A 12,296-nucleotide genomic window follows, 5' to 3' on the forward strand; every position below is an offset into this window, starting at 1 on the left:
ATGGAGTGGATATGTGTTTCTCTTCTTCTCTTTGGTGGAATGCCTTCAGCTTTAACGCAGTTCAATGGATTCAACTGTGATCCGAACTACCACAGCAGATTTCCCAGTAAGACTTTGAGAACCAAAAGTGATGTCGCACAATATAAACACTGACATGCAATATTCATTTGGAGGTTTTCATTTGCTTTTCTCTCTGTCTGTTGTTTTTTAAGGCGACAGAGATATCAGTGTATACTGCGGTGTTCAAACAATCACGCTAAAGATTAACCTATGCCCTGTGCTATACTCTGGATACACTGATGTTGACCTGGTGCTGAATGGTCGCCATGGAGACGTTCAATGCAGAGGTTTCATAAACAACAACACCTTCCCCACAGCCATGCTCTTCAGCATCAGTCTGAGCACTCTGGAGTCCTGTGGGAACACGCTGGAGGTGAGCGATACATTCCACTTAATAAACACCATGGTATTGTTTTTAGGCATGGACAAATCTTACCCCATCACTGTACTGTTGTATTGTCAAAGTTCTTTGTTACCTTCCACGAGAGCCGTAATCCAAAGAGATTTGACATTGTTTTATGATTTCAAGAATAGATTTTCTGTTCTTTGCATTAGTTTTTTCTTTTTGTGTTGGTACTGTAATACATAATATTGCACTGAATGTGCTTATGTGATTTTGAAATTATGATAAGAAAGCAAAATATGCAAATGAGAGCTTCTTTAAATCTTTTTATATGTGTGGGTAGGTTTCTACATCTCAAGGCTACAATGCTTATGGAAACAGCTCTATGGTGCAGATGGGGAACATATCGGGCTACATTGACACGCCGGACCCTCCAACTGTCATCAGCTACTTGCCAGGTCTGCTGTTTAAATTCAGCTGTAGTTATCCTCTGGAGTACCTGCTCAACAACAGCCAGCTGGCATCGTAAGTCTTTCCTGGCATCTGTGAGGAGTAACACCCTGATTCGCCCTGCTACAATTCTAGTACCACCTTACCACAAGTATTACTGTATGCCTTAAAGGGATAGTTCACCCAAAAATGAAAATTCTGTGGTTATTTACTTACCATGTTGTTCTAAACCCATTTCATTTTTCTTGATCTAGTTGTGTTTTAGGATGCAAGAGTACAGCGTAAAGCAGATGTTAGTGACTGACAGCCTCAGTCGCCATTTACTTTAATTGCATCTTTTTCCATAAGTGAAAGTAAATGTTGACTGAAGAAAAAAAGTAATGGGTTTGAAACCACATTCATTTTCATTTTTTGGGTGAACTATCCAAAAGAATGAGGATTAAAAAACTGAAAAATGTATGCTTTTTTATACTTTCTGCTGTGTAGAGACTATGCTGATGTATTTTTCTGTGGTCAACCTCCTTTCCCAGTTCATCTGCTGCAATATCAGTAAAAGACAACAATGGTACCTTCCTGAGCACTCTTAGTTTAATTCTTTACAATGTAAGTGACATATGTATACTATGTACAGTATAGATGTGTACTAAAGTATATACAGCTGCGGAAATAAACATAAAATCATCCAACAGCAATGTGAAAGGCTGACAGCATGACAAGACACATGAAAACTGTGCTGAAAATCACATAAAAAATAATTTTGGAACTTTTCCTAAATACATGTACAAACGTTGTATTGCTTATGAACATGAACCTGTTTTCTTTGCAGTATTTGAGGTCTGAAAAAATACAGAGCATCTTTTCTGTTATGTTCACCTGTTTCTCCAGTTTTCATTTTCTGCTAATAAATGCAAACAGAAACAATATTTGTTTTTGGTATTTGAAATTTAGGAGAAATATTGTTAGTAGTTCACAGAATTAAACAAAATTATCATTTTACCTAAACACATACCTATAAATAGTAAATTCAGAAAAACTGAAAATAATTTTGAAATGGTCTCTTATTTTTTTCCGCAGCTGTATGTACACTTAGTATGCTATGTATTCTAATGTGTATTAATAGATTAAAGTTCAGTTTTTTGTACGTTCGGAGTTATGTTGCTAACTTTCTCAATGTAATATTTTTACAGGACTCAACCTTCAGTCAGCTGATCTATATACCTATGACCGGCCTGCCTTTAAAGACCCGAGTGTTTGCTGCGGTTAAAGCTACTAATCTGGACAGGAGGTATACTGCAAAACAGAAAATACTGTATATATTTTTTTTGGTATGCAACATATCATGAGCATGTTGAGCAAGGTCAATGAGTTCAATTCCCAGTAAACACAAAGAATGATTAAATGTGTACCTTAAATACACAATTCCCTTTGGACAAAAATGCATATGTACATGCAAAATGTGTGTACAAGTTCTTGTACTTGTGAGAAATTCAGACTTCTGACTGATTTCTTAAATAAATTTTCAGTGTTTGAGCTCCCAAGCCTCAATTTGATTTTCACTAACAAAAGGGCCCCATTGTCTGTTTCTATTTGGTTGCAACAGAGATTTGAGATTAGAATGCCATTAACGGCAGAAATGACTTTTCTTCACAGGTGGAACGTACTGATGGATCACTGTTACTCCACTCCCTCAGGGAACCCTAATGATGAAATACGCTACGACCTTTTCTTTGGGTAATTTTGTATCTTCTGAAATTATGTGCCCATTAACCCAGTAAGTACCTGCTAAACTGGCTGTTAAACAGTGCACAAAGACCTTTTGGATGAAATCTGTGTGTGTGTGTGTGTGTGTGTGTGCGTGCGTGTGTGTGTGTGTGTGTGTGTGTGTGCGTGCGTGCGTGCGTGCGTGCGTGCGTGTGTGTGTGTGTACTGGTTTAGCTATATTTGTGAGGCCAAATGTCCTCAATACCACAGTGAAATACGTGTGAACCACTTGTGAGGACTTTTACTGGTCCTCACTAAATAAAAAGGCTCATAATTCGCTCAAATAGTGTTTCTTTAAATGTAATAGAGTGCACATGTTTGTGTGATTATTAGGTTAAGGTTAGGGTGAGATAGGGATAGAATATATCATAAGCCTGATTATAAATCAATGGAAGTCTATGTAATGCCTCACTATGTTGGTGTGTGTGTCGTGTGCGTCAGTGCATGTTCCGTGCTGTGCCTGCAGTTGGTGCGTGCGTGTGTGTGTGTATGACTGAAGTTTCAAGAGGGCTTATACACTGTTTGTTTATCTGGGCATTTAAATAGGTGTTACAAAGATCCACAGACGACTGTTTTTGAAAATGGAAAAAGTCAAATGGGCCGCTTTGCGTTCGAAGTCTTCCGTTTTGTGAAACATAAAAACCAGAAGATGTCCACTGTGTTCCTGCACTGTATTACAAAGCTGTGTCGAGCAGATGACTGCCCAATGCTAATGCCGGTAACCTACTCATCGATGTTCTTCTTTTCCTCCATTCTGTGAATTTTATGATTGATATGTTTTTAACAAAGTTAAACAGCCTCTACCTGTAATATTATTCTGTGGCAGATCTGTGGAAAGCGCAGGAGGAGAGACACACTAGAGAATCATGTAGTGTCAGGTTCAGCCTCTGGGGACGCAGTCATAACCGCAGGCCCTATAATCACCAGAAGCGGTGAGAGCCCGTTTTTATCAGCTTTATCATCTTAATCCATGTGCACAAAAGTGTTCAAATGTTTTGTGTTCATCTTGTGCTGTCTTGTAGATGAAACGCCAACCAACAATTCACATCTCGGTAAGATGTTGCTTATTAAGAAAACAAGTGGCTAAAGCCACAATGCCTTCTGAAACGTTTCTGTGTTAGACATCAGCTGTTTTCACAGTTGAATGGTAAACACTAGTGTCATGTTCTTCAAATATATTTTTTAATAAGCACCATGACAACAGTAAATAGTTACGGAACACAGTCTGTATTTCTCTGCTTCTTCAGTGAACAGTTCCTCTCAGAAGTGGGACGCTGTGAACAGCAGCTTGATGTCGGGTGTGGTAGTGTTGGGAGTGATGAGTCTGGGTCTCTTCATCCTGTCCCTCAGGCTGCTCAGGAAACCAAACCCTTCTAGTCTGACAGGGGTCTCAAGCTTCAGATGATTTTCAGACTTTGACTATGGCTGAATTAGATTTTTTGATGTAAAGATTTTTTTAAGGATTATTTGGTAAAAATGTTTCTTTTTATAGGGATATTTTTTATCCCTATGACATGGGTTTATTTGCTTGCTTTTCATTGCACAAAAAGGAGGTCAGCTAGTTCGCATAAGCAAGGACAAATAGATCATTGTGTCATTTGCAGTATCATATTTGATTGTTTGCGGCTTAATGTAAGTTGTATAGGTGTCACTACATATTTCTGGAGAAAAAATACTACTATTTCCAACATACTCTTAAAAAAAGTAGCTTCAAAAGGTTCTTCGATGCCATAGAAGAACGTTTTGGTTCCATAAAGAACCTTTAACATCTGAAAAACCTTTCTGTTTCATAAAAGGTTCTTTGTGGTGAAAAAAGGTTCTTCAGATTATAAAAAGGTAAGAAGATGGTTCTTTGTGGAACCAAAAATGGTTCTTCTATGGCATTGCTGTGAAGAACATTTTAAGCACCTTTATTTTTAAGAGTGTATTTTCCACTAGGACTGACATCTGTCACAACAGATGTTTTTTCTGGTCATATTCCTATAATTGCATTTTAATCTGATTTCCATAGTGCTCTCATATGGTCTGCCTTTTAAAAATATGGTATTGACCTGCCTTGTAAATATTGACGCGTTCTGTTTGCCTGTTTCCCATTTAAAATACCTCAGTTTGATACTATCCTGTTCAGGGTCAGTGATCCTTTGTCTTGAAGTGCAGATGTGATAATATTCACACATGATGATGATTTTTCATGAGTTCTTATTGATTTTCTGAGTGTATACATGTGTTTGAAATGAACATAAGATGGATTGTGAGGGCAAACAGAGAGATAAAAATGAGAAACAGATGGCTAAAAGGGATAGTTCATCCAAAAATGAAAATCACTCACCCTCAGGTTGATTCAAACCTGTATAAATTTCTTTGTTCCAATGAACACAGAGAAAGATATTTGGGAGAATGTTAGCAATTTTCAGGTCTGGGACATCATCCACTACCATAGTAGGAAAAAAATATTGTAATTTTTTTGTTCTGTTGAATTTAGGAAAACAAAGAGTTCTCGGGCACCGTTGACTACCATTTAATTCTTCTTACTAGTCAACGATGTCCCGGAACTGAAAATTACTAACATTCTTCTAAATATCTTTCTCTGTGTTCATCGGAACAAAGTAATTTATACAGGTATAAAATTATATAAGGGTGAGTAAAAAAGATGACAGAATTTTCATTTTTGGGTGAACTATCCCTTTAAAGTTAAGATCAATGTTTTTCTATAGACCTTCACTTTAGGCAAATTCAACATGTTTATAGGGACAAATCACATTTACTTTACTGTGGTACTAGCATGGCACGAATACTTAACCCCAAAATATTTTGTTTTGTGAAATATGGTTGAAATTATTTAAAATATTGTTAAACAAAAGTTATCCTTTTGTGTGTGTTTTACAATTAGTTTTTATATTACTAATAATATGACTTTTTGTCATAAATAATTATTATTAGTCACCCTTTATGTTTTCATTTTATGGGTTTTGCAACTATCTAACCAATGAAAAGTATTAAAAAGTACTTGTCAACTTCGACAACACAGTATGTAATCATTTAAAAAGTAGTGTTTTTTTTTCATTTCCTAAAAAACAGCAAATTTGGACATCCGAAATTTCGGGAGGACAGCAACAAAAGCTATGCTAGGGACATTGCTGGAATGTGACTCATTTTGTTTTGTTTCCTTTGATTTGTTATTATCATATGTGCAAAAGGTGATCTGCAACATAACATAAGTTTATCTAAAATATTGAATTTATGTTTTGATTCTTATTTATTTAAGCCACAAAATAAAATTGTGAAAATTACAATATACATATTAATCTCAAAGTGATCCTGTAGATCTTCACAATCTGTATTTAATATGGCAAACTCAGCAGTAAATCAAAACAATTATCTTTCAGAATATATCTAATGCCGTATTAAAGTACAGTGGGCTTATTATTTTTTAGATGATGTAAACAATGCTACGGACCAACTGATGTGACTATAGCCTTCTTCTGTGGACAGATAATAGTAAAGATCTCATCTGAATACGTCATGGCCAGCATTGTTTATTTTTAGGTCTATAACAATTTCCATGGTTTTGTATCCTTTACAATAGAGGAAGGGATACACCCAATACACCATACTCTGATTTGACCCTAATTAGAAAAAAATGTTGTCCTTCCCAGGTAGCTCAGCTGACAGGTTCATATTACAATTCCACAGATGATGAATATGTAGCCTATACCATATTTTAACACCAAAATAAAATACCATCATTCACAGATTTTATCTTATGAGCAGGTTGTGCTATAGAAACAATGACTATACAAATGATGATTACAGATGATTAAAAAATAATTTATAAAAAATAATAAAACCATTTTTATCATAGTTCAATTTGCTGAAATCTGTCATTTTTGAATTACAAAAACATTTTAAAGAATTTTTTTAATGTTTAATTATAGGCAATGTCCATTATGGTTTTGAGATAACAAACATCAATGTTCTCAATAACAACATTATAGACACATACACATACACTCCAAAGAAGAAGGGACATATTGCGTGCATTCTCAATATTCACTTAGTTTATTAAATTACATGTTAATATGTTACAGAATGTTCAAGAGCCATAGAAAATAACAAAGACAGTGGTCAAAGACAACTTTGAAGGTGATGTGTAAGGTTTCATCATTTGCCTCAAGGTAAGGACCATGGTACCTTATCCACAAAAGTGAATTGTTCTCCAAGAACTCAAGCAACCATGGGCAAATGACCCTGTTTTGGTCCAACCCTGCGGTGGGTTGTGTTTTAACCAACGTTTCTTACACATACAGACTATATAAAGAACAGATATCAGTCAGATTTAATCCACCAGAAACTTTGAGGATCTTACTAGAAACAGCAGGGATACTTTCACAGGCTCTACAGGCATTAGGGGCATTCTGGTCTTCAGATAGGGGCTCAGCTTGTTCGATCATTATTTTTGGTTTGGTTTGACGTTGATGAAGGACTGGCATGGCTCTATTCAGCCTCTTCATTTTGACTACGCTCATACAAGGCCACATGACACTTTCTATAGCCGACTGTGGATCTCAATACAGACGCCCAGGTATTGACCTTGTGCATCCTTTACTTTTTTTACTGTGAAATTACTGTGGTTTTACTATAGCAAAAGTAAAGTGAACGTGGTTTTTTTTTTGCAAAATGATTGCAATTTGTATTCCACCGGTTTAACTACAAATATCATGGTTAAACTAGCCTTTAGTAAAATTGTGGATGCTTATTTTACCACAACCAGTCTAACATTGTATTTACTACTGGTTTAGTTAAACCATTATTATTTTTTGTAAAGGAAGCAACTATATGATTGAGTCCTATTTAGATGGTCTCGTGGTCTAAGAAAGATGTTCTTACTTTGACAGAGTACACCGACATCGCAGTGTCTTGCGGGACCGAGTCTATTAATTTGGCCATCCAGGTTTGCCCAGTCATTTACACAGGATATAATGAGACCTTGTTGATTTTGAACCAAATGATAAGTGACCCGCTGTGTCGAGGAACCCTGGATGCGACTGTCAGTCCTCCAGTGGTGCGCTACAGTTTCCCCGTCAGGCAAGCGGACGCTTGTGGCAGCGTCTTCCTGGTGAGTATAAAGTATATTATACGCTAATGATTCGATCTTACCAACAGGGGGCAGTGTTGACACTCTTACATCCGTACCGCGGGTTGTTAAATAAGTTTGTTTTAATTTTGTGAGATGATAAAAGATTCGGCTACTTCTCGTGCTAACTATCTTTCTTTCTGTCTTTAGACCACCAGCGCCCGAGGCACCGGTGCATTCTCGGACTTCTCTAATATCCAGACGGTTAACATCAGCGGGGTGGTCCGATCTATCGACCCCACATTGGGAACCGTGACTTACAATGCTGAGCTGAAATATTTTTATTCGTGTGCATATCCACTCGAATACCTGATCAACAATACACAAGTTGATGTGTAAGTTTTCAAATATTTAATCGACTTAATCTTAAATTAGTGCTACTGTATTTCAGTTGCTAGGCCGTTGAGCGGCGCAACGTGGGTTCGAGTCCCGGTGTGAGCGTCCCAAAAATGTGTTTCTTGAATGTACTGTAGTCGTTTTCAATAAAGCGTCTCCCAAATCTATAAATGTGAGTGTTATTGTGTTTGATGAAAGTTTTTATAACGTAAGTCTTTATATCTTTTGAATTAGCCCACAGGTTATTAAATCTTTTGAATATGCATATAAGTCTTAAAACATCTGAATATACAGTATTCACAATAACTGTTTTGTAAGTATAAGCTTTACTTTTATGGGATCCAAGGATACCAAGGCAAGATGCGCGAAGCTGCGCTAAAATCTCATCTTTACTTCCCTCTACAGGTCGTCGTCCTCCATTGCAGTAAAGGATAACAACGGTAGCTTCATTAGCACTTTAAGCATGCGGCTCTTCAGAGTATGTACAATCATATACTTGTTTTACAAAAAACATACAACATTATGTCATCGTAATTTTATTCATTTATTGTTATTTTGACTCTCTCTTTCTAGGATGTGAATTACACTTCTCCGCTGGTTATGTCATCTCTGGGTATTGAGCTCAGAACTAGAATCTATGTGCAAGTTATTGCAGCGAACCTGACCTCACAGTCAGTAACACATACAGATTTTTTCTTCTTCGATGTTCTTTTTTGTGTAAAGAAAAGGTGAATGAGGCTGTCTGCACTTCCTCCACAGGTATCACGTTCTGCTAGATCGATGCTATGCCTCCATCTCAGCCCTGCCCTCCAATTCAACCTTTTTCAATCTCTTTGTCCCGTAAGTCCATAAAAGGGCAAACATATGTTTAAATACAGTGGCCTGTATTAAGTGATGAACTCTGTTCCAGGTGCTCGAGGGATCAGCTGACCACCATGCTGGAGAACGGTGACAGCCAGAAAGCTCGCTTCAGCTTCCCGGCCTTCCGTTTTATTGAGCAGCAGAACCAGACCATCTCCACCTACTACCTCCACTGCATCACCAGACTGTGTGAACGCGCCACCTGCACCCAGTTCAAGGTATTACTGCTCTTTAAACTGTGATACAAGGTTATGTTTATTGTAGATTCAGAAATGGTTAAACTGAAAGAAATGTCTCATGCGGTTTTGCTTAACCTTCATGTCATTTTTCAATGAGCAGCAATGCAGGAGGAGACGAGACACACAAACCACGACAATAAAAGATGGAGTTTCAGATACCACCCTCATCACCTCAGGACCTATTAAGACTCTAGCAGAAACCCGTATGTTTATGTCTCCATTTTCACATTATGCATGTCAAATTATTTCAATACACATAATTGTAAATGGATAATAACTCATAATTGTTTTTGTTTTTTTGTAGCTCTTACCTCGAATGAAGGTAAGTGTGCTTTATCACAATAACCAGTACATTTATTAAACAAGTCATTTTGGTAAATTCTGTAGTAATAACATGTTTTCTATCTCTGTACAGCCCTGGCCAGTACTCAGAAGGACAGTCGAAATGGCGCCTCGGTAGGACTGGGTGTCGCTCTGGCTGTTTTGGTCATTGTAGGCACTGTTGCGGCCCTCATTGCTGTGTCATTTTATCGCAAACTCAGGAGGCTACGCTAACTGCCAAGAGTCCCAGAGCTCTTTTATGTAGTATAAAACAGTGCTGGTGGAGGTGGGAACACATGCTATTGCCTTGCCATGTCTGACTTTCAGCGTCAAACGATTTTCAGAGAACAAGATTGAAAGGTTAAAACTGCTTTATTTAAGATAAAAGTAGCAGTTGAGTACTATGCTGTAGTTCTGGATTAAAGAAAATATATTGGGTTGATAGAGAATATTTTACTGAATGAATTATTTTATTTACATTTAAATATATACTGATGTACTTCATATTATATATAGTGTGTCAACAGAGCTACTTTTTAATAAAACACATGTAGTCTGAAGGGTTTTAGGTAAGAAAGAGGATTTGAAATGAAACAAAGGCATTTTTAAAGTGGCGAGTGACCTGTTCTAAGTTTTCTTACAGTAGTGATACTATTACTCAGGGTTTTAGGATTGACTGCTTTAAAAACAATAAGAGGAAATATGCTTCGTAAAGTTATTGTAAGTGCTGCATGAAGAGCCCTGCTTTGATTTAGTAAACTTGTATCTATTAATATGGAGGGAAAGTGCAATTTTGCAATGGGGATTGTAGGCATGCTTTTGGATGCTTCAGCAAATGTAACATTCAAGAATAAAATCTGGCAATTGAACCTGTGGAACCTGTTTGCTTGTAGGATTGTGAGGTGTCTTGTTATGCTAACGCTGAACACCACTAGGGGGAGCCTCATCTCTTTATGGGAAAACGAACAACACATTGGTTTGAAATTTTAGAAAGAGACAAAAATCTTGGCTAAACAATTAATACGGACTAAAAACACAATTTTTTGTGGCATGCAAGTGTTTTTAATTTTAATACTTCTTGTTTTAATTATTTTACTACCCTATTAACCAAAAACGCCGTTTACATAGGAATTTCTTTGTATTTCTTTACAGTCATACTATATAATAAACATATTATAATAAAATAAAGTCAGTTACATTGCGGTCTGTGTAAGCATGAAACACAAGTTTCTGAAAAAACTGAATGAAAACTGAAAACTTTCACAGTGGTCCTGCAATACATTTAAGTACACATAACCTCACATGATTGTAGTTTTACATTTTTATAATTTTAACATTTTTATCTCTGACCGTAGACAACATTAAATTAACTTAAATTAGCATTTTGTACAGTAAGATATATTCACGTGTTATTAAGGAACTTGATGACTTGCTCTGTCAAATTAAAAATGTATGTGGTGCTAAGTAGATCATGATAAATTCACCCAAAAAAATTACTTTCATTATATGATGATGAGGAAGTTAATACATGAGAATAATATATGAGGAAAAGCAGAAGGGTATAAGAAGACACCAGTCCTTTTTTAGCCGTAAAGTTAAAAGGGAAGAACTATGGGCCTACCTGTTTTAAAATGTTAATGTCTACAGGACAAAGCCAAGCTATACCACTTGTTTTTATAAGAAACTGCTGGTGTGTCTTCATGAGAGGGATTGCAATTAAAGATGCAATGGTTAAAAGTAATATGTGAGGGATGATTTATTGTTTCGTAATGGAAATCTCTATGATGCGATTTCACGTGATGTTAAATTACGTGGCAGGGTTAAGCTAATTAATAGAGTAGATGTATCTAAAGCAGACATGTGATGTCATTTTGGAAGATGGAGTTTGCAAGAAATTACCGGGATCATAAAACATTGATGCACTGTATCATATGCAGACAGATGGGTCTGCCTTTGTCCATCTCAGAAGACTGTGATACAATAATACCATTAAATGTAATATTCCATCATCTATAACATTTTAGTCACAAAACAATTTTATTATGGTTCAGAAACATGGGTTGTGCCAAAGCAACACATTATGGGGTCATCTGTGTTATCAAACGTTCATTTCTTTATAGTAGTATATTTTTCTTCACCTTATAGCTTTTTGAGAAGTTAAAATATCATTCTAAAGCTTTACATTAAAAATAATTTATTTAATTAGTTATTGATTGATGTCTATTGATGTTTTTTATTCATACTCACTAAACATTTATGAGAAAAAATGTTTTGTTTTGATTTCGAGCTGCATTTAGACCTGAAAGTTACTCATCAAACACCATTACTGACAAAAACCTTTTAAAGCATAAAAAATGCACCACATATCATGTAAATTGTAAATTAGGAAACATTATGATAGTTGCAAATGCAACTTCTTTTTGAAAACATTGCATTCACATTCTATAAAAAATGTGAACGTGGTCAGTAGTCTAAATTTGTTTTCTTGATTTTTTGATTTTGACTTTTTGGACTGAATCAGAGTGGGGTCTTACAAGGAAATATTGCACCAGAGGAATGCAATACTCATGTATGCCCTCTGACCTAGATGTAACAGAGAGTCCTGGTCCGAGGCGCCAGACCGTGCCAGCAGTTGGGGTTGGGATGGTTGACTGCACCCCACAGCAGACCCCCTGCCGAGTGTAGACCAGCTCCAGCCACACGTCTCTCAATCTGCTCCAGCTGCTCAGGAGCTACTCAACTTTCATAATTTATTATGGGGCCCAGACACAATGTATGCTGCCTGCAGGCT

General features: G+C 36.6%; 2 protein-coding genes across 2 annotated transcripts; both read left to right on the forward strand.

The window, feature by feature from the left end:
- Positions 1–4,019, forward strand: zpld1b (zona pellucida-like domain containing 1b). The gene is made up of 10 exons (XM_057350546.1): positions 1–106; positions 213–433; positions 747–928; positions 1,384–1,456; positions 2,041–2,138; positions 2,504–2,584; positions 3,161–3,332; positions 3,441–3,546; positions 3,637–3,666; positions 3,862–4,019. Exons 1-10 carry the CDS (start codon positions 1–3, stop codon positions 4,017–4,019), a joined length of 1,227 nt encoding a protein of 408 aa, XP_057206529.1.
- A 2,948-nt stretch (positions 4,020–6,967) lies between these two features.
- si:ch211-229d2.5 (zona pellucida-like domain-containing protein 1) lies at positions 6,968–10,651 on the forward strand. The gene is made up of 10 exons (XM_057351468.1): positions 6,968–7,196; positions 7,510–7,730; positions 7,899–8,083; positions 8,490–8,562; positions 8,658–8,755; positions 8,844–8,924; positions 8,995–9,163; positions 9,285–9,387; positions 9,489–9,506; positions 9,600–10,651. The coding sequence occupies exons 1-10, from the start codon at positions 7,103–7,105 to the stop codon at positions 9,737–9,739; spliced, it is 1,182 nt and encodes a 393-aa protein (XP_057207451.1). The 5' UTR covers positions 6,968–7,102; the 3' UTR covers positions 9,740–10,651.
- The last annotated feature ends 1,645 nt before the right edge of the window (positions 10,652–12,296 follow it).

Source organism: Triplophysa rosa, linkage group LG14 (assembly GCF_024868665.1).
Source record: "Triplophysa rosa linkage group LG14, Trosa_1v2, whole genome shotgun sequence".
NCBI classification, from domain to species: domain Eukaryota; kingdom Metazoa; phylum Chordata; class Actinopteri; order Cypriniformes; family Nemacheilidae; genus Triplophysa; species Triplophysa rosa.